General features: G+C 42.5%; 1 protein-coding gene across 1 annotated transcript in view; it reads left to right on the forward strand.

Moving 5' to 3' along the window:
• LOC122557441 (tripeptidyl-peptidase 2-like) overlaps positions 1–26,999 on the forward strand; it is a 132,157-nt gene that overhangs the window by 59,156 nt on the left and 46,002 nt on the right. The window contains exons 11-17 of the mRNA XM_087991847.1: positions 6,825–6,973; positions 10,056–10,171; positions 13,433–13,604; positions 16,910–17,067; positions 20,261–20,337; positions 23,499–23,605; positions 24,730–24,884. Of these exons, the coding sequence (XP_087847973.1) occupies positions 6,825–6,973; positions 10,056–10,171; positions 13,433–13,604; positions 16,910–17,067; positions 20,261–20,337; positions 23,499–23,605; positions 24,730–24,884 (934 nt within the window). The remainder of the gene's footprint in view (positions 1–6,824; positions 6,974–10,055; positions 10,172–13,432; positions 13,605–16,909; positions 17,068–20,260; positions 20,338–23,498; positions 23,606–24,729; positions 24,885–26,999) is intronic.

A 26,999-nucleotide genomic window follows, 5' to 3' on the forward strand; every position in this document is an offset into this window, starting at 1 on the left:
TTGCCTTTCCCATGGCTATAACTCTTGCCCTGCGGTATATACCTGTCCTTTTCCATCACTAAAGTAAACATAACCAAATTGTGGTCACTATCACCAAAGTGCTTACTTACCTCCAAATCTAACACCCGGCTAGGTTCATTACCCAGTACCAAATCTAATGTGGCTTTGCCCCTTTTTGGCCTGTCAACATTCTGTATCGGGAAACCCTCCTGCACACATTGGACAAAAAAACTGACCAATTTAAAGTACTGGAACTATCGTATTCCCAGTCAATATTTGGAAAGTTAAAGTTCCCCATAACATCTACTCTGTCACTCTCAGTCCTATCAAGGATCATCTTTGCTATCCTTTCCTCTACATCTCTGGAACTATTTGGAAATGTATAGAAAACTCCCAACAGGGTGACCTCTCCTTTCCTGTTTCTAATCTCAGCCCAAACTACCTCAGTAGATGAGTCCCCAAATATCTTTTCTGCAACCGTAATACTGTCCTTGACTAACAGTGCCACAGCATCCCCTCTTTCATCATTTCTCTGTTCTTACTGAAACATCTAAATCCTGGTACCTGCAACAACCATTCCTGCCCCTGCTCTACCCATATCTCTGAAATGGCCACAACATCAAAACCCATGCTGCAAGTTCACCCACCTTATTCTGGATGCTCCTGGCATTGAAATAGATACATTTCAAACCAAGTTCTTGCTTCCAATGGCAGCTTCAAGTCAGAAATCTTAGTTCTGACTTCACTACTGTCAACCTCCCATAAAATCGAACTACAATTTCAGTTCCCATCCCTCTGCTGAATTAGTACAAACCCACCCAAAGAGAATTAGCAAATTTTCCCCCCATTATGTTGGTACTCCTCTGGTTCAGGTGAAGACCATTCTGTTTGTAGAGATCCCACCTACCCCAGAAAGAACCCCAGTTACTAAGGAATCCAAAACTCTTCCTCCTGCACCATTCTTGTAGCCACGTGTTCAACTCCCCTCGCTCCCTATTCCTCACCTCGCTAGCATGTGGCACAGGAAACAAACCAGAGATAACAACTATGTCTGTTCTAACTCTGAGCTTCTACCCTAGCTCCCTGAATTTCTGCCTTACATCCCCATCTCCCTTCCTGCCTGTCTTGTTGGTGCCTATATAGAGCACGACTTGGGGCTGCATCCCCCTCCCCTTCAACGATCCGAGACATCGCAAACCCTGACACCTGGGAGGCAATACACCAACTGTGAGTCTGTCTTGTTCCCACAGAACCTCCTATCTGTCCCCCTAACTATGGACTCCCCAATGACTAATGCTCTTCTCTCCTTCCCCTTTCCATTCTGAGCAACAGGGATAGACTCTGTGCCAGAGACCTGTGCCCCACTGCCTACCCCTGGTAACTCCCTCCCAACAGTATCCAAAACGGTATACTTGTTGTTGAGGGGAACGGCCACAGTGGATCCCTATTCTGCCTGCTGGTTCTTTTTCCGTCCCCAGGACTGTAACCCATCTACCTTCATCTTGTACCTGAGGTGTGCTTATCTCCCTGTAACTCCTCTCAATAATCCCCTCCGCCTCCCGAATGATCCGAAGTTCATCCAGCCCCAGCTCCAGTTCACTAACACAGTTTTCGATATGCTGGAGTTGGGTGCACATCCAACAGATGCAGTCAGCTTGGACACTAGTAGTGATCCTTACCTCCCATATTCTGCAGGAGGAACATTCAACTGCCCTAACTGCTATTCCCACTATTCTAAATTCCCAGTGGGACTACTGAAAAACTAAAACAAAAAAAACCTAGTCACCTTACCAATCCAGCCCACAGTACATTGTTTTTTGGTTAGAGGAGGAGGACGGTTGGGAGAGACAACCCGAGTGGTGTTGCAGGTAAAGTAACCACCCAAATATAAGCCTCCCTTACCCAGCAGTCCCCTGTCCGCTCCTGCTCAGTGTGTGCTCCGACTGTGCACGAGATAAGCTTTTATATCTTTTGAAGATTTACCTTCCCATCAGGCCTCTGGTCCTCGCCGTCGCTTCTCCTCCAAATGCCACGAGAAAATGAAGAACACTGAACTTCCGAGGAAAGCTTTTGTATCTTTTAAAAATTTACTTTCCTGTTGGGAATTTACCTGACTCTATCTGTAAGAATGATAAAGGAGAATCGCCGACACTATAAATATCATATAGTTTTGATTGTTAGCATTTTTATGTTTGTACTTAGGTATACTTAAATTTTAACAATGTATTTTAATCCTTATCCTTTTGATTTTTTTTGTGTAACATATTTCACAACAAATGCATTCTAGTGTCTTGTAATCTCTTTAATTCCAGTCTATACAGTGCAGAAACCCTCCAACATGTCCGCACTGACCAGATGTCCCAATCTGACCCAGTCCCATTTACCAGCATTTGGCCCATATCCCGCTAAATCCTTCTTCTTCATATACCCATCCAGATGCCTTTTAAATGCTGTAATTGTACTTGCCTCCACACTTTCCTCTGACAGCTCATTCCATGCTGCCTTTTGGGTGAAAGAGTTCTTCTTTAGGTCCCTTTTAAATCTTTCCCCTCTCACCTTAAACCTATGGTCTCTAGATCTGGACTCCCCCATCCTGGGAAAAAGATTTGTCTATTTACCTTATCCATGCCTCACATGATTTTATAAATGCCTATAAGGTCACCTCTCAGCCTCTGATGCTCCAGGGAAAATAGCCCCAGCCTATTCAGCCTCTCCTTAAATTATACAACTTTCTTCCCATGAAGGTAAATTAAAAGTTTCAAAACTGAAATTGGCAGATTTTTCATGAGGCAAGGATATTGTATTCCTAATTCCTCCGCCTCTGCCAAATCTACTCCCAGGAGGATCAGTTCCACCACAGAGCACACCTTGTTTAAAGACCGTAATTTCCCCTCCCATGTGATCGAAGATGCCCTCCAACACATCTCATTCACATCCCGCACCTCCGCCCTCGAACCCCACCCCTTCAACCGCAACAAGGACAGAACCGCCCTGGTCTTCGCATTTAACCCCACCAACCTCCGCATCATCCGCCGACATTTCTGCCACCTACAAACAGACCCCACCACCAGGGTTATATTTCCCTTCCCACCCCTCTTCACTTTTTGCAAAGACTGTTTCCTCCGTCAGGTCCATGGCCCCCATCAACCCACCCTCCCCTCCTGGCACGTTCCTCTACCACCAAAGGAATTGCAAAACCTGCGCCCACAACACCCCCCTCACCTCCATCCAAGGAACAGAAGGAGCCTTCTACATCCATCAAAGTTTCACCTGCACATCCACCGATATCATTTATTGTATCCGTTGCTCCCGATGTGGTCTCCTTTACATGGGGGAGACTGGACGCCTCCCAGCAGAGCGCTTTAGGGAACATCTCCAAGGCACCCACACCAATCAACCCCACCGCCCCGTGGCCAAACATTTCAACTCCCCCTCCCACTCTGCCGAGGACATGCAGGTCCTGGGCCGCCTCCACTGCCGCTCTCTCACCACCTGACGCCTTGAGGAAGGACGCCTCATCTTCCACCTCACAACACTTCAACCCCAGGGCATCAATGTGGAACTTCACCAGTTTCCTCATTTCCCCTCCCCCCACCTTACCTCAGTTCCAACCTTCCAGCTCAGCACCATCCTCATGACCTTTCCTACCTGCCAATCTCCTATCCCACCTTATCCGTTCCACCCTCCTCTCCAACCTATCATCCTTACCCCCACCTCCATCCACCAATGCACTCTTAGCTACCTTCTCCCCAGCCCCACCCCCTCCCATTTATCTCCACCCCAGAGGCTCCCTGCCTCATTCCTGATGAAAGGTTCCTGCCTGAAAAGTCGATTTTCCTACTCCTCGGATGCTGCCTGACCTGCTGTGCTTTTCCAGCACCACTCTAATCTTGACTCTGATATTGTAAAAGTTGCAATACTAAATCAGGTTGTTTGTGATAAAAATCAGATCAGCCATAAACAAACTGAATGGCAGGACAGGTTTGAGAGGCTGAATGGCCTAGTCCTGTGTTTATATCCCATCTGATATTCCTGCTGACAGCCTATATTCCATCTGGAAACTGTAATTGACAGCCCCTACGCACTGCCGTTGCACCTGAGGGAAACCGCCAATCAGAAAAATTCATAAGATGTTCTTTTAGGCTATCTGTTGCCTTCGCAATTTTAAAAAAAAATCAACATTGAAGCTGCACAATATTTTCGTTGCTCACTGGTCAATATTTTATACTGGAGCTGTGATCAGAGTCATCTTACTTGTCCCTTGTATACTTCGATCTTCGTTGTCTCTTCGTGCTTGAGAAGTTAATAATCTGACGGCCATTAGGATCGGGTGAGGTGCTGAACTGAGAGTTGCATTGCTAATTCATGGAACTGGGACAGGTGTTCTATACCTACATTCATCTTCCACCCAGCTGTATTGTTGGTAGCTCTGTGTAGCATGATTGGTATGTTTGACTACATATAGCCATTAGATTTGAAATTATCTCATTTCAGCACTTGATGTGCATTGCTAGCAGAAAACATTTGATTTCAGTCTTGAAAATTCCCCAGCCAGGTAAATTTATCTTGCTATTGCTCTCTCTGACTCTTATTGCTGCGGTTTGGAGCAGTATTGTATTACTCCAAATGGAGACCCGTACAATTGAAGAACACTTTCCTTCTTAAATTCAAGCCCACTTGGAAGGCCAATGATGCTGTTAGTGTTTTGTACCTTTTTAGAATTAGAAATCCAATTTATTTCCACACTATCTTTTATTGTGCATTACCCTGTTAAGTTCCTCATCCACAGGTCTGTATTCTAACTGTTGCCATGTCCCATTTTACCACTGCACCTGTGCTCATGACATGTATTTGCTCCCAGTTAAGCAATATCTTGATTTTAAAATTTTTGTCCTTTTATTCCATGGATTCTCCCTTACTACCTGTCTAAACTATTCCAATGTTACAACCTTTCAAGAACTTTGCATTACTCCAGGCCTAACCTTGTGTCCATCTCCAGCTTTCTGCCCTTCACCACTTGGCTTGCTCAGCAGGGAAGCTGTTGGTGGTGGTATTTCCTTTGAGGTTTTATTGGTCTGAACCTAGGGTCAGTACCTTCAGCAGCGTAGCATTCTTATAGTATCACACTGGGAATGATGGCTTACATCTTGTCCTCAATAAATAGTTGAGAGTGGGGTTCAAGTGCCCAACCTTCGGTCTGGGAGATGAGAGTACTCGTCATTGTGCCACTGCTGATCCTGTTTTTCAGTTTGTTGATTGCATGTGCAGATACACAAAGCAAGACTGGTGTATAACAAAGTCTGTCTTTGTCCCACATTAATTTATGTTTGCACTTGTTCTAAAGGAAGCAAATGAGTGATTTTAATGGTGCGAGCTGATGGATGGCAGGATTGTAGCTGTGGGCAGAGGATATGAGGCTGACCCAAAATATGAGAAGAGATGCTTTGCTTCCCATCAGTGGAAAGATGCATTCAGTAACTTCTGCAGCGAGTTGCTGACTGTTTGCATTACATTTTGATGCAGTGTGAATACTTAAATCTTTCTGCTTTATTATGGTCCTGTTCTGCACAGGTTTTCAAAGTGTGTATGAGTAACAGAGTGTTTCTGTCTGCAATTTTCTGTATGGGCTAACTTGTGATTTGTATCGCTATTCATGGTTAAAAATGTGTCTGCAATGATGGCACGTCTTTGTGCAGCTGACAGTCACTTATGGAAGTTAATGCAAGTGTGGTCACTCACCTCTTTCATATTTAAAGGGAAGCTGCCAGCATCTTATCATAATTTAAGTGAGGTCTGCAAAAGTGTAAATCTATATGGGCAGCATGGTGTCTCAGTGGTTAGTACTGCTGCCTCACAGCACCAGGCACCCGGGCTCGATTCCACCCTCAGGCAACTGTCTGTGTGGAGTTTGCACATTCTCTCCCTGTCTGTGTGAGTTTCCTCTGGGTGCTCCGGCTTCCTCCCACATTTCAAAGATGTGTAGGTCAGGTGAATTGGCCATGCTAAATTGCCCATAGTGTTAGGTGCATTAGTCAGGGTTAAATATGGGGAGTGGGTCTGATTGAGGTCGGTGGGTCCCTTCGGACGGTCTTGTTGGGCTGAAGGGCCTGTTTCCATACTGTAAAGAATCTAATCTAATCTATATACACGGGGAATCTGTTGAGGGGTGTCTGTATTTTTCATGGGTTCCTGGACTTATGTCAGTATTTACAGGGGGTCTTTATAGATGGGCCAAATAGTCATTAAAGTTAATAATTTCATCAGTACTTACATATTGAAAAGTTTGAAAGCAGTGGAAATACAGAATGGAGAAGAGGTTGAGAAACATCGAGTCATGTGATCCAGGCTGTGTTTCAGTAATGGTCCTTGCCACTGCTACCTTGCCAATATACTGCCAACTCCTAACTCCTGGTGGCAATTGAATCATTTAATGGGCCAGTGCTTGCAGTTGAAATCAAAGACCCGAGAATGTTGGAAAAATGCAGCTGGTCTGGCAGCATTAATGGAAAGAGAAACAAGGTTAGCGTTTTGAGTTTGGCATGACTGCTTCAGAATCCCCCAAACGTGTGATTGGGATCCCAAGTTAGTGCGCAGTTGGTGAGTTGATCCACCTTTACTACACACAGTCCATGGCTATCATCACCTTATCTGGAGTAATCCTCTGGCTCTCTTCACCTCGTTATCACCTCCTTGTGTCTCCTCTCCAGCTTCAGTTTGCCTATCTTCATAAATTAAAACAATGAACCTTGGTCCAAAATAATGCATCTTTATTCGACCTCTGCCAAGGCCAGCATTGAGCTAACCAATTCTTTTTGATTAATTAGTGTTGATGGAGCATTGGGAGTGTGTATCACTGCTCCAGGTGGAGCCATAGCATCAGTCCCCAACTGGACACTTCGAGGCACCGAACTGATGAACGGAACTTCAATGTCCTCTCCTAATGCCTGTGGAGGCATTGCTCTGCTGATCTCAGGTACAGTCCTTAATACTCTGGGGCTTTGATGGTAAAAATGGAGGAGGATCTGCATACAGTTTCAGATTTCAAATCTCATTCTGCTCCTGTATCAGAAGTGTGTGTATTGCTTCAACTGTTTGTATTCAAGCCAGCACAGCTTACATTGATAAATCAAACATCCACCTGAGATACCAGGCTACCTCTGCTGCTTGTGTTACTTTAAAGAATGCTAAATCATTCTGTTTGCTTTCATCTGTACTCTCTCAAAATCTGCAACTACAGTTTTTTAGTCATAGTTTTCTTGGTTTTTGTCAAAAAAAAGACATATTCTTTAAAAGTGTTTCATCCTGCACTGACCAGGAGAATTTGCAAGAATCCCAATTAAATAGGAAATAAATATATATATTTGAGGGAAGAGTACTGATTTGGTTTTCAAGTGGCATATGTTAGTAGAGACAAACGCCATGGAGAATGCACCAGTTAATGATGATTGACAGTCAAGTATCAGGCTTTGTTAAAATTTAAACCGGGCAGCTTGAGTGGTCATGGTCAGAAGTCACATGACATCAGATTATAGTCCAACAGGTTGATTTGAAATCACAAGCTTTCAGAGCACTGCTCCTTCACCAGGTAGAGTGAAGAGAAGCACACAGGCACAAGACATAACAGCAAAGAGATCAAAATATTGTACAAGAAGTTTGATGGAGTGTTGCCATGCTGAATAACAAATCTCTGCAGCTGATCAAAAGTGTCGGACAGTGAGAGTAAAGTGGCTCCGCATTTGATTGGTCACTGCATTGCTGTGGGAAATAAAGCAGTCATTCAACCAATAGGCTGTCAGGTATTTTGTTGAGTTGAAACTGGTGCAGTGATTCCACCGTTGGACATTATTTGCTAAATAATCTTGAGTGTATGAAGAATTACATTGACAACCACTTCAGAATTGTTATGCTCGCAGTATGTCAGACTTACATGAACTGAAAACTACGTACATGAATACGCAGGGCCTTGTGTGTTGTAGACAGTGCATGTACTACACTGCAACTTGGCTTAGTCAGAGCTAAATACACTATACTATGACTAAGTGCAATTGCACAAGTGATTTGTAAAGCAGCATAATTGTCTCACACTGTTGAGTTAGTACAGCAATCACAAAGTCAGTGGGGTGACCTTATTATGCAGGACCCCAGGAAAGATGTGGAAATAATCCCTTATGGAAATAGGGACCATATAAAATGGCCCGTAATAAATCCAGTTGAGAATTCAAGAGAAATGTCTTTGCCAAGAGAGTTGTGAAAACATGGAATTCACTATCATTGGGCGTGGTTGAATTTTACATTGTCGTTAGTTTTCAAGTCGTTAGGTAAACACATGAAGGATAAAGGGTATTAAGAGGATGAGATGAAGTAGAATGGAGAGTGCTTATAGCAAGCATGAATACTGACATAAGCGAGTGGGCCAAGTGATTATCCTTGCTTTGCAAAATTCTTTGTAGTTCTATATATCAATGCATACTGCTGATGGTCCTCAATATATATCATGCAGTTTTTCCATATAGATGAGTTGAAAACTTCATTCTGAACAGGTAATCCCAGCAAAGATGCAATTGAATAGATTAAATTCATACTTTGAAATCAGCATTCATTCACTGGCATTTGTCTACATTAGATGGTTTAATTCCAGTCACACGCTTGGCTATGAGTGAAGAGGGCTGTACCGAGTTGCGTTGATATGTAGAGGTCCCCATCATGAGATCTAGCTGCTCAGAAGTTTGAGGGTCAAGTGGTGATAAGTAAAAATTGGCTCTTAAAATTGAGACCATTTTACTAAATCAGTGTGGGTGGCCAGATTGTTACTAGGTTTAAATCTGCATATTTCCAGAGTTGGAATGAATTAAATCTAGCATGCTGTCATTTTAACTTAATAATTAATTTATACATTAATAATTGATAATGGATTTATTAATAAATAATTTAGCAAGCTATAACTTTTGTGCACAAAACTATGAAACTTTAAACATTTATGGAAAAGTGACAGATGTGGTCATTACTATCTGACACAATTATGTAAAATTTGCAACATAGAAACGCCCACAGTATGAACACAGTGCACCTGCAAGGGCAATTTCTCAGGAAATGTTGGGTGTTATGCTCAGTAATTTAGGTTGGAATCAAATCCAGATCTCCTCCTGCAGTGCAAAGTTTCCCTAAGGTTCCCATGAAGATTTGGTATTTCTGCAAGTCTTCCATTAACAGGTACATGAATGTCATGTCAAGTAAGAGTTCACATCCATCAGGCATGATTAAAGGAAGATTAAAATTCCAAGCTGAGCGTCATTGTTAGACATGAGAGTAAGCCAGACTGTCCCTGAAACAAGATAATCTCTCTCAAATCAGTGAACTGTCCTGACTTATTGACTGCTCAACAGTGGGTGGAGTTTGTTGTAGATTTGTGGTGTGATTTAATGTCTCCCCCACCTGACAACATGCAATATACTTTAGCTGCAGCTGCTGGAGAAGGCAGCTCGCTACCACCTTCTTGGGGGCAATTAGGAATTGGCGATAAATGCTGGCCCAGCCAATGATGCCCACATTCAAAGAATAAATATGAAAAATTTGAAGGCATGGACATGCTAGAATCTTGATGGTAACCCCTTTATAAAGGTGAATCTTGTTGGCACTGCAATATTACTGAAATGGAGGGAAGCATAAATAACCTTACCTTGGTTTATAACTACAACATTGAATTGCATCTTACAACTGAGAAATAGGCCATGTAACACAATGGGTTTATACCAATGGTTATGTTCCATATGACTCTCCTCTTAACCATATTTCAGCCAACCGACAGAAGTTCCTTTCTCCCTTGTGTATCTAGCTTCTTAAATGCATTAAAGCTGTCTCCTTGCCATGTTGAGGCAGGATCTACATCTTCTCCATGCTTGAGTTTAAAAAAAACAATTCTCTGTACTGCTTATTGGATTTATTAATGGTAATCTTACATTTACCTTTTATGCAAAATGATTTGTGCTATGTTGCATTTTATGTGAATACTTATATTAGCAATACTTATATTGATGTTCTTTTCATCAACACTTTAGCATTGAAAGCAAATGGCATTTGTTACACTACACACTCGGTGCGACGTGCTCTGGAGAACACAGCACTGAAAGTGGAGGATGTTGAAGTTTTTGCACAAGGCCATGGGATCATTCAGGTAAATCAACCAAGTTAGCAATCGTTTTCAACATCTTTGCTAAGTCACTAATATTGCGATAGCTCCAGTCACTCTCTCTGGTTCAGGAATTGATTAGAAACCTTTTTTTAAAAAGCTGAAGTGAGCTGGTGATTACTTCATCACTTGGGTCTGTGTTCCTCTCATAACTAGAAGTGTCTATCATTTCTGACAGCCAGCATCCACCCACCAGCTTATGCTGACCTCTGCTGCCTGTATTCTAACTGACACCAACCTGCATTTCTTCATCACCCCTGTAACTCTCAATTCAATAACATCTCCATCTTCAGAATCTCATTGTTTCTATCTTTTCACAGATCTCACCCCCTGACTATCTCTTTGACCATTCCAGTTTGTAAACATCTCTGCACTTGTCCCATTCAGGTTCCTTGTGCTTCCCAACTTGTTTTATCCCACCGCTGGTGGCTATGATGTAAACTCTCTCGGGGTCTTAAACTCCAGAATTCCCTTCCTAAAGCAGTCCATCTTTCAATCTTCCTTCAAAACACTCCTTAAAATTAGATTTTGATTCATCTATCTTCATACGTCCTTGTCTGCCTTGGAGTCAAATTTTGACACGCAATCATCCCTGTGAAGGCACTTGGAATATTTTGCTACATTATCGATATTTATAGATTCAAGCTGTTGTGATGTTATTGACAATGCTTCAATAGTCTGATTACCCAACTACACCCCTTTCTCAGCTCTTCTACTCCTGAAATCCTCATTCATTTCAAGAGCACTGGAATACAAGAGCAGGGATGTACTGCTGAGGCTGTAGAAGACTCTGGTCAAACTGCAGTTGGAATATTGTGAGCAATTTTGGGAAGTGTTGGCATTGGAGAGGGTCCTGAGGAGGTTTACCAGAATGATCCCAGGGACGAAGAGCTTGACATATGAGAGCAGATGCGGAGATTGGATCTGTACTCAGAGTATAGCAGGATGAGAAGGGATTTCTTTGCATTTCACTGAGATATCTGGATAGAGTGGACGTGGAGAAGATGCTTCTGTTAGTAGGAGAGGCTAAGAGTCGAGGGTACGGCCTCAGAATAAAGGGACAATCCTTTAGAACTGAGTTGAAGAATTTCTTTAGCCAGAAGGTGGGAAAACTATCAAACTCATTTTCAACAAGAGCTGTGATGACCAAGTCGTTGAGTGTATTATAACAGATAGGTTCTTGATTAGTCAGGAGAACGAGTGTTGCTGGAGAAGGCAAGAGAACGGGATTGAGAAACATATCAGCCATGATTGAATGGTGGACTGAATGGCCTAATTCTCTTCCTGTGGCCTGCTCTAATGGTCTCGTTCATGCCTTTGTTACCTCGACCATCCACGAATCGGAAGTCATCTGGATTTCTACTGGCCGTGTCTTAAGTCACACCAGGTCCTGTTTCCTGATTACCCCATGCCCTCTGATCTACACTGACACCCTGGTCATGCAACATCTTGATTTCTTCATTTTATAATTTATCCTTACTTTTGAATCTCTCCACGACCTTGCTCCCCTCCTTTCTCACTGTGATGCACTCCAGTCCTGCAAACCCACCCCTCACAACACTGAGATATAGACCAGTCTCATTATGACCATGTGAGCTCCACCATTTAGCTGCCTATATCCTACTCTCTGTTCCTTTCCAAAACAAAATATTTTACAAGTCTTTTTTTCCATTCAAATGACAATTATCTTTGTTGGAGTTACTCATGAAATGCAATTTGATATAAAGTTTTCATCGATGATGATCATTTTGTTGGGCGAATGTATTAAAGGTTATGAAGCAAAAATTAATTAGTGAAGTTGAGGTTCAGATCAGCCGTGATCCACTTGAATGATCTCCCGTGTCTGTGTTTAACAGACGAGAGCAGTCTGGTTTGATAGAATAGTAATAAAAATAGTGAGAAACAAAGACAATTCCTGTTCATTAGTTCTGCTGTTTGATCTCTAGCAGCAAATGTAATCAAACTCACCCAGTCTTCACCTCTTCCATTTTCCTCATTCTGAATGATTTATTGCTTTATCTCTGGATGTAGGTTTGCTCGCTGAGCTGGAAGGTTCATTTCCAGAAGTTTCGTCACCCTGCTAGTTAACATCTTCAGTGGGCCTCAGGTGAAGCACTGCTGATAGTTCCTGCCTTATCTCTCCAGTTTGAAGGTTAGGAACAAGAATCAGAGATCATGTAGCACAGAAGGGAGGCTGTATGCTGGCTCTTCAGACATTTTAATTAGTCCTATTCTTTGTCATTTCTCCATAGCCCTTTGTGAACACTGATCTCACTCTCATTAGAAAGTTACCACTGAATCTGTTTCCACTGCCCGTTCTGGCTGCACATTCTGAACCATCACACTTGGTTTTTTTGCCAAATAATTAAAACTCTGTTTTTTGGTTATGGACATAGCTGTGCGATAACAGCCATTTCCCCCAATTTGTTCTGTGAAACCTCCCATCTGAGTAAATCTCTTGATTACCCTCCCTAAGATCTTGATGTCCTTTCTGAATGAAATGTGGATCCCAGAACTGTTCACAATATTCAAGCTGTGGACAACAAGTTTCCCAGTTTCCATTTGGTCAGAGCTGTCTGGTAATGATGAAGGAAAATATGTGCCTTGTATGTAAAACCATGTAACATAGGAACAGAAGTAGGCCATTCAACCTTTAGAATCTGGCCTGCCATTCAATGAGATTATGGTTGATCTGATAATCCTCAACTCCACTTTTCTTCCATTTCCCCATAACCCCAAATTCTCTTACTGATGAAAAATCTGTCTGTCTCAGCCTTTAATAATCTCAGCTCTCTGTGGTAAAGAATTCCACAGATTCACTACATTCCAAGAGGAAAAATGCCTCCTCGTCTCTTTCCTAAATGAGTGATCCTTTATTCTGAAATTGTCCGCCATGGTCCTGGATTCCCCCACAAAGGAAAATAACCTTTCTGCATCTACCTAATCAGATTCTTGAATCTTTCAATAAGATTGCCCCTTATTCTTCTAAGCTCCCATGAGTACAAGCGCAATCTACTTAACTTTCCTCTCAAGGCAGCCTATCCATACCCAGGATCAGCCTAGTGAACCTTTTCTAAACTGCCTCCAGTGCCAGTAAATCTTTAGTACAATTATCAGTTGACTAGTTTCAGGTCAGGCACAGTGCTAGTTAGCCAGTGATGTGAGAACTGCTACCCAGCACAGCGACTGGGGTTTCCTGGTGACTGGGTTTCCATCATAACAGTGTGTTTAATTTTTCCCGAGCAGATCGAAAAGGCCTATGACTACCTCAGCCAAAATGCCTCAGTAAAATGTCACCAGTTGGGTTTCAGCATCAAAATATTGCACCTTCGTGGAATCTACCTCAGGGACCCAGCATACCTGTCAGTGCCAATCGACTTCTCTGTTTCTGTGGAGCCAGTGTTTCCGGAAAATGCAGGTATGGAAAACATTAATGCAAGAAGCGTGTGTGGTTTGAGGGGTTTTAATGGACTGGTGGCTGTTTGATTCGAGTTCTTTCCCATGACACATTAACAGGAAGGCCCATTTAAAGAGACATGAAATTATGCCCAAGATAGCAACAAACCATTGTCTGTGCAGTGCCCTGGGGCATGTCAGAAATCTGAGGAGGCTGTTAATAAGTGCAGAGATGTTTCATCTTAAAATTATACTTTACTGTTAGTGCCAAATATTTATTGTTTCCAATTAGCAAAAATGTGCAGTTGTCCTTTTCACTCCTGTAGTCAAAAATCTCCTCTAACACTTTATCGACCTGTCCACTTCTAACCCATGACATGACAGTACCCCTCCAGCCTAATCTTGTGCTCTGACCTCTCCTGACATCTGTGATGTGAACCCCTCCACCTTCATCTCTGGGGCTTCAACTGGACTTTAATGTCTTTCTCTTCCCACATCAGTTCACAGGCTGAGACTGCCTCTATGCCACGGCCGTCTGGCCCAACCACTGAGCAAGCAGAGCACAATATGCCTCCCATCCAGTCCCAAACCTGAGACCTTGCAACCAGAGAGTTCATTTTTTTTTACACAACTGTAGGTGATAGGCTTCCAAAGAGTATACCAGCAAGAAGCAAAGCTTTGGAAATTCACTGGTTGCAGTTTCGACCTGTGATAAGAGTTATTGAATTTCAAGTATTGAACACAACAATTAGGAGATTATTCAATTATTTTTGAACAGGCACCTGATTGATTGTTCAAGCAAACTAGTCAATTCACTTCAGAACTGAGAGTATTGCTGCTAAGTTTACAGATGACACAAAGATAGGTGGAGGGACAAGTCATGTCTAGGAATCGGGTGGCTACAGGAGGACTTGGACAGGTTAGGAGAGTGGGCAAAGAAGTGGCAGATGGAATACAATGTGGGAAAGTGTGAGCTTATGCACGTTTATTGGAAGAATAGAGGCATGGATTAATTTTCTAAGTGGGAAATGGCATCAGAAATCTGAAGCACAAAGGGACTTGGGAGTCCTAAATCGGGATTCTCTTCAGGTTAACTGGCAAATGAATCTGCATGTTAGGAAGGCAAATGCAATGTTAGCATTCATTTCAAGAGGGCTGGAATGCTAACAAAGATGTACCACTGAGTCTGTATAAGTCTCTGGTCAGACCGCATTTGGAGTATTGGGAGTAGTTTTGGGCCCCATATCTAAGGAAGGATGTGTTGGAATTGGAGAGGGTCCAGAGGATGTGTGCAAATATTATCCCAAGGATGAAAGGCCTGTTACATTAGTGGTTGAGGACTCTGGATCTGTATTTAATGGAGTTTAGAAGGATGAGAGGCCTGGATGGAATGGACACAAAGATGATGTTTCCACCAGTAGGAGATACAAGGATTTGGGGGCATGGCCTCAGAGTAAAGGAGCAACCCTTTCGAACGGAATGAAGCAGAATTTCTTTAGTCAGAGAATAATTAATCTGTGGAACTCATTTGCCACAAGAGCTGTGGTGACCAAGTCATTGAATATATTTAAGACAGAGATAGGTAGGTTCTTAATTGGTAAAGAGATAGGGGGTAATGGGGAGAAGGCAGGAGAATGGGGTTGAGAAACATATCAGCCATGATTGAATGGCACATCAGAATCCACGGGCCAAATGGCCGAATTCTGCTCCTTAGAACATAAAGACCATAAGATATAGAAGAGATAATATCTCATTTAATGCAAAGCCTTTAGTGACCTGATGCTGTTCTATCGTGTTTTGAGTTCTTGACGAATAGTTCGAGTGTAGGTAAAAGACCAGAATGGGGGGGGTCCAGGTAGAGGGAAAGTGTTGGAGGTAGGTAAAGGAGTCTGTGGGACAGGGAGAGGACTCGAGCAAAGAAATGGGCAGGGAGGCAAACCCAACAGAAGAAGAGTGCAGTGTCATTTTGTGGGGATGCAGGGGGATAAAACCAAGACCTTTGCTCAGTACAGAATGTTCAGCATCAAAGAGTGGAAAGTCAGAAGGGATAGTAAATACATGACAGGAGATGGGGTTAGGAGAGGCGAAGGAGTCAGAGGGAAAGGGCGGGGGAATTAATGTTCCAGAGGGCTGTGTTATCTCTTAAGTAGTTGCATCTTATGTTCTTCAGTGCCTTAAAGGAAAAGAAAAAGTTTCTTGTCAGCACATCGAATAAGCCAGAGGATGAAGTGGATCTGGGGGGGCAGGGCAGCTCTGAGCCAATGTGAGGTGGAGAGAGAGTGTGCGTCTGACGACGCATAGCACTGAGTGTGGATCTCAGGATGTAGCGAGAGCAGCTGCCTGAGGAGTGTTGTACATCACAGTGCAGTGTCATTGAGGACTCTGGATCTGTATTTAATGGGAGTGATCCTGGGTGGATTCAAAACACAAAGGATGAAACTTCAATCAGAATCCACGTGGAGTGAGTCTGATTCAGAGGCACTCACTGAGGAACGTGATGTGACAGTGGAAGCAGGCTTTGGCAAATAACTTGTCAAACACCAGGAATGACAACAAAAGTAATGTTGGTGAACAAGAAAAACGGTTAGAATGGAAATCCTGTCAGGGAGAGGAGCAGAATATCTTCAAGGTGGGCATACCTGAAAGAGATATGGCAATGAGTTAAACACTAAACAAACAAAAATCAAAGAATTACAGATGACAGTTATTATGGGTTATTGGCTAGGACAGAAGAGAAGCTGAATAAGGGATCATGAGAGCTGAGGGTAGCAGAGAATAAGTAGCGTGTGCCATTCATTATGCCGTCATTTATTCCCCTTTCCATATCTCTCTCTCTGGGCTCCATCTCAACTTATCCATTACCTTCCCCCCTACCCCAGCCTTGTCTTCAGCTTAAGTACAAGTTTTCCCTCGCTGTTATTAGTTCTGATGATGAGTCACTGGACTCGAAACATTAACTCTGTTTCTGTCTCAGCAAATACTGTCGGAGTTGCTGAGTCTTGTCAGCAATTTCTGTTTCTGTTTCGGAACTTCAGCATCTGCAGTTCTTTGTTTTAATTTAGTAATTTTTATCAAATTAATTTTAAGATAAATGTTGGCCAGAACATTTGCAGAGACCTCTGCTAATCTTCCTTTAAATGGTAGAATCTTTCATGTGCAGCCTAAAGGCCTGACAGGGCCACAGTTTAAAATCCCATCTGAAGGATGGCACATCTAACAACAACAATATACTGGAACATTAGCCTCGATCTTTGTTCTTTAATCCAGGCTTGAGGCAGCTATTTGACACTGAGGTTCAGGTATCCTTGTTTTATTTCATATGCACAGAACACAATGAGAAGATAGCTCTTCAGATACATCTAGCTTTGACTTGCAATGCATCGTGGGTGCATATCCCCTCCCATCTGGAGCTGATGAACCAATCCCGCCAAGTGACTGTCAGGGTGGATCCTCGAGGACTCAAGGAAGGGCCACACTTCACTGAGGTCAGTTGAATGTGATTTCCTTGACGTGTGATCACTTGACACCTTTGTGCTCGATGGCACAATGTTTTGTGGTTTTTGTTTCACTTGGTGTTGTGTTCTTGGTTAGCATATGGTTGTAATTGTCCAATCATCTGCTTTGGTTATGTTTGTTACGAATAAATATTCACAAGAACACAGGTGAAACTGCCTCACTTCTGTTCTAAGTGATGGAATCTTTTTTGCCCATTTAGGCAGATGAGGAATGGTTTAACATTTCATCTAAAAGTTGACACATCTGTCAGTACAATGATCAGTCAGTACTGCACTTAAAGTGGTACATTTAAAGGTTGCAAGGATACCCACAAAGCACCAGCTGCAAAGCTGTGGCAACCCCTGCACAGCTGTTTTCCATGGCTGTTATGAGGACCCAACAGAATTCGCTGTCTGTCAGCCTGCAGTTGGGGCTCCTTAGCCTTTGAAGATGAAGAAACTAACTCAATGAGTTTCCAACTAATCCGGTGGCCTGCTTCAGTTTTAGTAAGTGGTGACCAGACTGAAACAACAGGAGGTCAGATGCTGCAGCCAATGAGGGAGGCTTCAGGAATCAGGCAGGTGAGGTGAATACACAGGAGCCAGTTAGTGGGGTGGAGGTGGACTGGATGGGTTATATGGCGGGGGGGGGGGGGGGGGGGAGGGGTCAGGATGTGATATGCACCTCCTTGGACTCAGGTTCCTGATCCATCTCCACACACCATCAACCCTCCAGGTAAGATGCCAAATTGACAGTCCCCACCCACCCTTAATTGAAGGAGGCATTGAGAGCTCTACTCAGCATCTTCAGGGACATTTACATGGCCTGCCTACACCCCTAGATGCATCCCTGTGAGAAAGGGGATCAGCAATTAACTCCTGGAGTGTCTGGTGTTCATGTCTGTGGGATAGGATATGAACCTATGACCTTGTAAGTCAAAGTGAGAGCATTAATGACTGAGATATAGCTGACATTAATTAAATACTTAAGATTGTGACTTCATATTTGACAATTTCTGATTGAGAGACCAAATGTGGAGCTTTACTGATTCAGTCTGTGCAATCAGTAAAGGATCAGGCTGAGAAATCGAGTGGAAATTCATTGTTATGACTTCGTTCAAGACCAGTGATAAAAGGAAAAACCACAAATCCCATTATTTATGTAAGAACAAGGCCACAACTGTTTCGAGGAAAAGACAGTTTTACTCTACAGGAGTCAATGAAATACCATCCAGCGTACATGCCTGTCAGCTAAAATCCAGAATCTACCCAAGTTAAATATGAATTTACAGGCAAATAGTCATAGAGTCATAGAGATGTACAGCACGGACCAAATGATTATAAATTACTATTTAAGTGGCAAATGCAACCAAGGCAGGTCTTATAAGCTGGCTTGGCAGTCCATTTCGCACATATGTCATTAATCTCAGCCAAGAAGTCTGACAAAGCTCAGTCTTCCTCACAAAGAATTTCAACTTCCCTTCTACAACTTAGCCTGATTGCCAACCAACCTGAGTTCCATGGATGTATTGTTCACCCGAATCAACTTTGCTAATAACAGACTGGGTGGCGTAGATCCACCAAAGTTACCTTTAACTGAAATGGGTGCGGACAAAGCTGGGCTTGTCTATTCTTAACTTCTGTCATCTTCAGTCTGCCTGTACTGCCCCATTGGGATTACAGTCTCTTAATGGCTGTCAGTTCTCTTTATGTTTTTCAACCAGTTTCATTCCACCCAAGTATTCCAGTCTCCGTTTTAGTCTTATTTTCCGTACACTGAGAAGATTAGTTTTCTTGCTTGGTTTTCCTTTTCAGTTCGTGTCTGAGTGAAAAATACACACTTTGAAACTTGTCATGCCTCAGTGGTGTAGTTTGCTGGAAATCAATCCAGAGTTATCACGAAAGTTACAAGTTGTATAAAAGTATGCAGAATTATCTCATGTATCTGACTTTTTAAATGCAGGTTGACAGAAAACACAGTCCAGATTTCTGTACTGAACAAGAATTGCTATTTATTTCAGATAGAGTATAGCTACATGTAAATAACTCGAACTGTGGACATATTATTGTGCTACTTAGAACTCTAATTCCCTTATAACCCCTCTTCCCCGCCGCCGCCAATGACGACACACACCTGTAGACAGGCAAAAAACAAAATTTGCTATTAAGGATGAAGGGAAAGGTGGGAAGGATGTTAATTGGAACATGTTAGAGATTTGCTGAGATGATCCTTTTGATTTGACAGAATGTGCTGCTGCTCAATCTCTTTCCTTGAGGGATTTCCATTTGCTTGTAGGACGCACAGAGTGACTGGTTCACAACTTATAAAGTCTCTGACTCATTGGTTAAAAGCAGTAGTTTACAGCAACTGATGAAGAATAAACTAGCTTTGTTCAGGCTTTCATAGTTTCTTACTACAGAGACAATAACAGCACTTCCATTTAGATTAGATTAGATTCACTACAGTGTGGAAACAGGCCCTTCGGCCCAACAAGTCCACACCGACCCTCCGAAGAGCAACCCACCCAGACCCATTCCCCTCTGACTAATGTACCTAACATTGTGGGCAATTTAGATTTCTGGAGGTTTGAAAGCTTATAACCATCTCATTCCTACCCACAATTCTTTGCTGCGTTCCTCAGTGCTATTCATCAATGATGTCACATATTCAACTCCCTGAGAGCAAATCACAGTTAATGACAGACAGAAGGCCTTTGGTTTGTCACTGGTCTGTGGAAGAATGATCAGTTGTCAGTCAGCTACTTGTTGCTTTGGTGAGTCGCACTTTGCACAGATGCCAATCGATCTGCAGTAACATGCCCCTACAAGCAACAGTGTACCTAGCAATTACAACGCTTATACTTCTCAGTAACTTGCTTTTAAAATGTAGAGCAGTCTATTATCTAATCCTTAGTTTTAATCATACTTCTTTCGCATTTCAGCCCACTATCAAATACCATCTTTGCAAACTAGCAAGTGCTACACACTGAGTCAAGGTGCGATCTATAGTATGAGTACCTAAAGAGTATCCTCTAGAAATGTGATTGGTGGAATGTGGCCCTATATAAACTGTAGTTCAGAGGGACAGTCACTCCGCTCTGGCACAAGATAAATTGGCCAGTAATGTGGAGGGAGCACTGTATTTTTTTAAAGCGTTATAAACTTTTTCTGTTCCTTGCTGCAGGTCCTTGGTTATGATACGACAGCCCCTGATGCCGGTCCATTGTTTCGAATTCCAGTCACAGTCGTCATTCCTTCAAGGTTTGTGAAAACTGGTTTTCTGCTTCCACCACCCTCATTTATTGTTAATCTTAAAAGAAATCATGGGCAGCATCTTTTTCCCTTTGCTGCGTTTCTCACTGTAATTCAGCAGTGATGTCATGTCGAACATTCTCTTGCCCAGGATAGTGAAAATGTGGAACTTTGTTTCCCCCAAGACATGGTTGAGCCTGGGGATCACGTTTCAAAACTGAGATTGACAGGTTTTTTTTGGCAAGGGTATAAGGAGGTCACAAGACCAACATGGATTCAGTTAAAGCAAAACAAAAATGATTTTGGAGATCTGTAATAAAATTTTTAAAATGGTGGAGAAACTGAGCAGTTGAACAGCATCTGTGAGGGGAGAAGCAGAGTTACCATTTTCGGTCCAACATGCCTTCTCTTTGGAACTTCTAGTTTAGGTTAAGATGCAGATCGGCCATGATCTAATTGAATGGTAGAAGTGGCTTGTGGGGCTAAGTGGCCTCTTCCTTTAAGAGCCATGGTAACATAAAATGTTGTAAATGCACAGAATTTAGTTCTGTCAAATAATCAGATAGGAAATGGAAACATAGAACATTACAGCGCAGTACAGGCCCTTCGACCCTCGATGTTGCGCCTCGATGTCATACTAATCTGAAGCCCATCCCACCTACACTATTCCATGTACATCCATTTGCCAGTCCAATGACGACTTAAATGCACTTAAACTTGGCGAATCTATTACCGATGCAGGCAATGCATTCCATACCCTTACTACTGTCTGAGTAACATCTTGTTAAATTCTGAGGTAAAAACAATGACTGCAGATGCTGGAAACCAGATTCTGGATCAGTGGTGCTGGAAGAACACAGCAATTCAGGCAGCATCTGACGAGCAGCAAAACCGACGTTTCGGGCAAAAGCCCTTCATCAGGAATAAAGGCAGAGAGCCTGAAGCATGGAGAGATAAGCTAGAGGAGGGTGGGGGTGGGGAGAAAGTAGCATAGAGTACAATAGATGAGTGGGGGAGGAGATGAAGGTGATAGGTCAGGGAGGAGAGGGTGGAGTGGATAGATGGAAAAGGAGCTAGGCAGGTCGGACAAGTCCGGACAGGTCAAGGGGACAGTGCGGGCTGGAAGTTTGAAACTAGGATGAGGTGGGGGAAGGGGAAATGAGGAAGCTGTTGAAGTCCACATTGATGCCCTGGGATTGAAGCAAATGTGGCTGTGGTACCGAGTTTGTTTCACGGCATGGTTGAAGAGCTTCAGGGCAGAGGAAATGACCTGGGAGTTGCAGTGGGAGAGGGACTCCCTGAGATTCTTGTAGAGAGAGGAGGAAAACTTCTTCAAGGCAGGCATCCCTTGAGATTGTTAGAAAACTAAGAATACCTATAAGATTCTGAGTTGGTATTTGGGGCACTGTGCAGAAAGGCACTGCAGGAATTACCAGGGTTTTGCTTCCTTTTATAGACATCCCCTCATTTCATCGAATAGAGTCACAGTTAACCCTGTTCCATGGCCAACATTGTCCATTACAGTGCTCCCATTCTGCAGCCACCTCCCTGGAAATCAGAGAACAAAACCAGAAATTGCTGGAGGAACTCAGCAGATCTAGCGGCATCTGTGTGGTGAAAGCAGAATTAAAGTTTCAAGTTCAGTGACCTGCCAGACTTGCTGACTTTCTCCAACAATTTTGGTTTATCTTTCAGATCTGCAGTTCTTTGTTGGATTTTACTTCTCTTTGAACATCCTGCTGTTTTAACTCAACAAAGAAGTTGATTGTGTTAGACAGTTTGATTTTAACTATTCCATGCTGACTGCCTTGATTTACCCAGCCGTTTCAGAGGAGAGCTGACTTTGTCCCTGATAATGTTTTCCAAGAACTTCCCAGATTTGCCCCTTTCCTTTCTCAGTTATGGTGTAACATTAGTAACTCCCCAGTCCTCTGATACTGTTTCTCTTTTCATTGACGATTAAAATGTGCCCAGCATAGTTTTGGAGAGCAAGAATTCATCTCATTCAGATCAAATAACTTGCAAAGGTATTAAGATTTTTAGCTTCTCTACCTATTAATTTGTTCATAACTTTCCCTTTTTCTTTTAGTGCTGCACTTGTGTCATCCTTCCTTTGTGGTGACAGATGCCCTGTCCTCGTTTAATACTTTAGCCATATCCTTTTATAGCCCCTTAAGGTTCTTTCATCTCCTTGCGCAGTTCCTTGCCAGTTTTAGAGCTATGTTCCAGACGATGGATTTGCACAATCATAAGCTGAAAAGTCCCCTTGAGAAGAGTCCTGTGATGGAAAGACTAGCAATAACTGCTGAGTTCAGTCACTCAGTTACTGTTATAAACAATTGCATTGGCTTAGAATATGTTCCTGAACTTAGCACACAGTGAGAACTAGTTTTGAAATATTTTTAATAGTCTGAGTTAGTGATCAAAGAGAAAAAGAGCTGCAAGTGTCCCAGAAGTGACTAACAATGGATCCAAACTGGGACATGGGAATTTGCTGGATAAGCAAAAAAAAACACAACTAATCCTGGCAGTCATACAATCATGATTATAATGGAATTGTTGACTAATCACAGCAATCAATCTCTATCAGTTAGTCTGCAATGTAACCAGACATGAGACGAAGAAAATTCCCAGTGGCGGAGAGTTTTTGGAACCGTACATTCAAAATCATGCTCCACTCACCACACCTTGTCTCAAATTTATCTTGTATGATATCCTAAATTATTGTATTTTGGAAGAAGGCATATGATCACCTGATCTGTAGAAACTTGAGCTTTTACTTTGTCAAACTATCATAGTTAATATTAATTAATAGACTATGCTATAGTTGGAAAGTGTGACACTGGAAAAACGCAGCCAGTCAGGCAGCGTCCGAGGGGCAGGAGAGTCGACATTTCGAGCATATGCTGTTCATCAGGAATGAAGAAGAGCTGATGCTTGAAACTTAGACTCTCCTGCCCCTCGAATGCTGCTTGATCGGCTGTGCTTTTCCAGCATCACACTTTTTGACTCTGATCTCCAGCATCTGCAGTCCCCACCTTTTCCTGTGCCGTAGTTGGGAAGGGTGGAGCACAAATATCGAATTCTCTAAGAAAGGAAATTGTGTCACTTAATTGCAATTTCAGATAATTAAATTTGTTCTAATTGTCTTTCTTGCATCTGTGATATAGTGTAAATGCAACTTCTGAATACAAACTTGTGCAAAAAAATGTGCATTTCAAGCCTGGAGAGATCAGAAGACATTTCATTGAAGTGCCCCAAGGAGCTACCTGGGCTGGTAGGTGTCACATTCCTGGGAAGCCAAAGAGTTTTTGTTGATAATGAACTGAATTTGAAAAGGTACAGAAAACTGATACAACAATCAGATTAAGAACACCTTTGCAAATTGTCTCTTAAATGTATCGTTGTGAAATGTCAATATGTATTTCCCATTGCAATCTTGTACTGGACAAGATGATGATGAGGGCTGCCATCTTGAACTTCAGTCGTCTATGTGGTGAAGGCACTCCCACAGTGTTATCAATTAAGTTTATGTAAATGCATGGTATTGTTAAAGATATAAGGCAGAAGGGCAGTGGGGGAAGAAAAATGCTTAATTTGAGGCAGCTGAAATTGAGATGCTCTTTGCTTTGTAAGGTGTGAATTTGCATTTTTCTTGTGAATTACTTAGTGATTGTTAATTTTTTTTTGGCTATTCCTATATGTTTCAGCAAGCTTTAAAATGTTCACTTATAAATAAGTTCTCTCTGGTGATTAGGCAAGCAATCCATTCATTCCAGTTATTGTGAACTAGAATGTAGGTCCCAAAAGGATGGTGGGAGCAGGCTCAATAATAACTTGCAAAGAGATTTGAATACATATTTGGAAAGGGAAGAGATTTCAGTGCTACAAAATTAATAAAGCAAAGTTGTGGAACTTACTGACTAATTAAAAGCCCACTGCCTCTCCATCCCTCTTGCTGAAACTGTCAGTATTCCTATGGAATACCTGGGGGTGTTTCAGTATTTATACAGGGTCCATGAGAATGTGTCCATATTTACATGGGGCCCTGTGAGTGTGTCAGTCCCTGGGTCCCTGGGAGTGTATTAGCATATAAACAGGGTCCCTGTGAGTGTGCCACTTTGTACATGGGGTCCCTGGGAGTGTGTCAGTATTTGCACAGGGTCCCTGAGAGTGTGTCAGTATTTGCAAGCTACACCTGTCATAATTATAGTGGCACGTGTAAATATTTTCAGCTGATCTTCCAGTTAGTAACTCTCTGTGAAAGAATGTGAAGCTGTACTCCATGTGATGGTGAAAGTAGCAGGACCTTTTCGCAACACCGGGCAGTTTTTCTAGTGCAGGATTATCCCTGTGTTATGTTAACTCGTCACGCCTCACTGAGGTCTTTGTTAATTTCAGAAATAAGTCTGACTTCAAAATCGGAAGATACAACCTCTGAGTTTGTCGTGCATGCTATCCAGCTGCAGAAACTGATGGCTTTTCGGGTACATGAGTTCTACCGTCACCTGTACTTAGCAGAAAAGGCCTCTGCAGCTGATGCTTTTCCAGTCTTTGTAAGTACACCGGCATCAGTGATGACCATAGGTCATGTTTTTGGATCAAGGCAGAAGCATACATCATTGTACCAGGAAGGATTAAAAGTAGCCAGAAATATATACGCACCACATAGACTATCGTGTGTTGAGAGAGAAAGGAAGGCAGCAATATTCTCAGGAATTGCCACTGCAATAACAGGAGCCTGGGATTTATAATTATTTTGTTGATTAATGAGTATAGCTTTCAACTCTGTACATCCGTGAACCACTCTTGCAGCCATCTGATCATAGCTTACAGAATTCTTTGAAAATAATAAAGGCATCTGCACAATATTGCATAGATGTGCAACAAACCTCAAGCCATGAATGCAAGTCATTGAACATGCTAGGCTGTTCAGCCCTTGCACTGAATGGCTTGCTAGATCATTTCAGAGAAAAGTTAAGAATCAGCTGCAATGCTGGGCACCTTCATTGATGGACAGCATGGTGGCTCATTGGTTAGCACTGCTGCCTCTCAGTGCCAGGGACCCGGGTTCAATTCCAATGACTGTGTCTGTGCAGGGTTTGCAAATTCTCTCCATATCTGCGTGGGTTTCCTCTTAGGGCTCCGGTTTCCTCCCACAATCCAAAGATGTGCAGGTTAGGTGAATTGACTGTGCTAAATTGTCCATAGTTTTCAAGGATGTTTGGATTTGATGCATTAGGCAGGGGTAAAAGAGTGGTAGGGGAATGGGTCTGTGTGGGTTATTGTTCGGAGGGTCAGTGTGGACTTGTTGGGCCAAGTGGCCTGTTTCCACACTGTAGGGATTCTGTGAAATTCTTTGAAAAATGCTCTGGGTCTAAAGTAGTATCCAGGTAATGAAGAGAGATTTCCTTTTGGAAGGGGCATCAATGAACTAGATAGTTTTTTTGCAATAATTGATGATAGACATGGTCAGCATGGATTAGCTTTATATTCTAGATTTATTGATTGAGTTTAACTTGCATAAGCTTTCTAAAATGATTGCAGTGTGGTGTGTAATGATAAATTACTTTCACTGGTCTGTGAGAGAGTAAGGACAAGATCAATTTAAGATTGTCACAAACGTATCAAGGAGGAGGTACGTGCAGAATGAAGTCTTTACACAGAGTATGGTGAGAATATGCAGTTCCTTGCAACAAATTGGTTTTGAAACAGAGTCCATAAATTATTTTGAAATGACCTGAGAGATTTGTTTTAAAGGGAATATTTTGAGTTCTGAAAGGTGAATGGAAAAGTGACAGTTACAGGAAACAGTTCTTGGGGGAAGATTGCTAGCACGGATTTGATGGGCCCCGAAGCTCGTTTATGTGTGGGTAGATAATAAATCAAAACAATAGATTTGAAAAGTAAAGAGGTCATCTTAAACTCATATAGGACCTTGTTGAGGCCACATTTGTAGTATAGTCCACAATCTGGTCTCCATATCTGAAAGGGACACAGAGACACTAAAAAAGGTGCAGAGGAGATTCACGAGATTGATAACCTGAACTCAGAAGTCAGAAATACAGGGTCAGAAATCACACGACACCAAATTAAAATCACGAGCTTTTGGAGCACTGCTCTTTTGTCAGGTGAAGTGAGATTTCACCTGACGAATGTCTATGTAGAGTTTGCACCTTCTGCCCATGTCGGTGTGGGTTTCCTCTGGGTGCTCCGGTTTCCTCCCACAGTCCAAAGATTTGCAAGTCAGGTGGATTAGCCATGCTAAATTGCCCATAGTGTTCACGGATGTGCAGGCTAAGTGGGCTAGCCGTGAGAAATGCAAGGTTACAGGGATAGGGTAGGAGGTGGTAGGTCTGGGTGGGATGCTCTTCAGAGGGTTGGTATGAACTGGATGGGCCAAATAACCTGCTTCCACGCTGTAGGAATTCAGCAATTCTATCTTCTCTCTTCACTGACACTTCTTCTGGTTTTCATTTCAGGATTTTCAATTTCTTTTATTGGTACTTCCACAAAAACCTGCTGGACTATAACCTGGTGTTGTGTGATTTTTAACTTTGTCGACCCCAGTCCAACACCAGCACCTCCTCATCTTGGGGTTGTAAAAGTTTCATTGAAAAATTCTCCCAACGCTTTGAAAACTTACTTGAAACCTGTGACTCATTCTTGCA

Source organism: Chiloscyllium plagiosum, unplaced genomic scaffold (genome assembly GCF_037043375.1).
Source record: "Chiloscyllium plagiosum isolate Xiang-an unplaced genomic scaffold, Cpla_swu_hap1 HiC_scaffold_11, whole genome shotgun sequence".
Lineage (NCBI taxonomy): Eukaryota > Metazoa > Chordata > Chondrichthyes > Orectolobiformes > Hemiscylliidae > Chiloscyllium > Chiloscyllium plagiosum.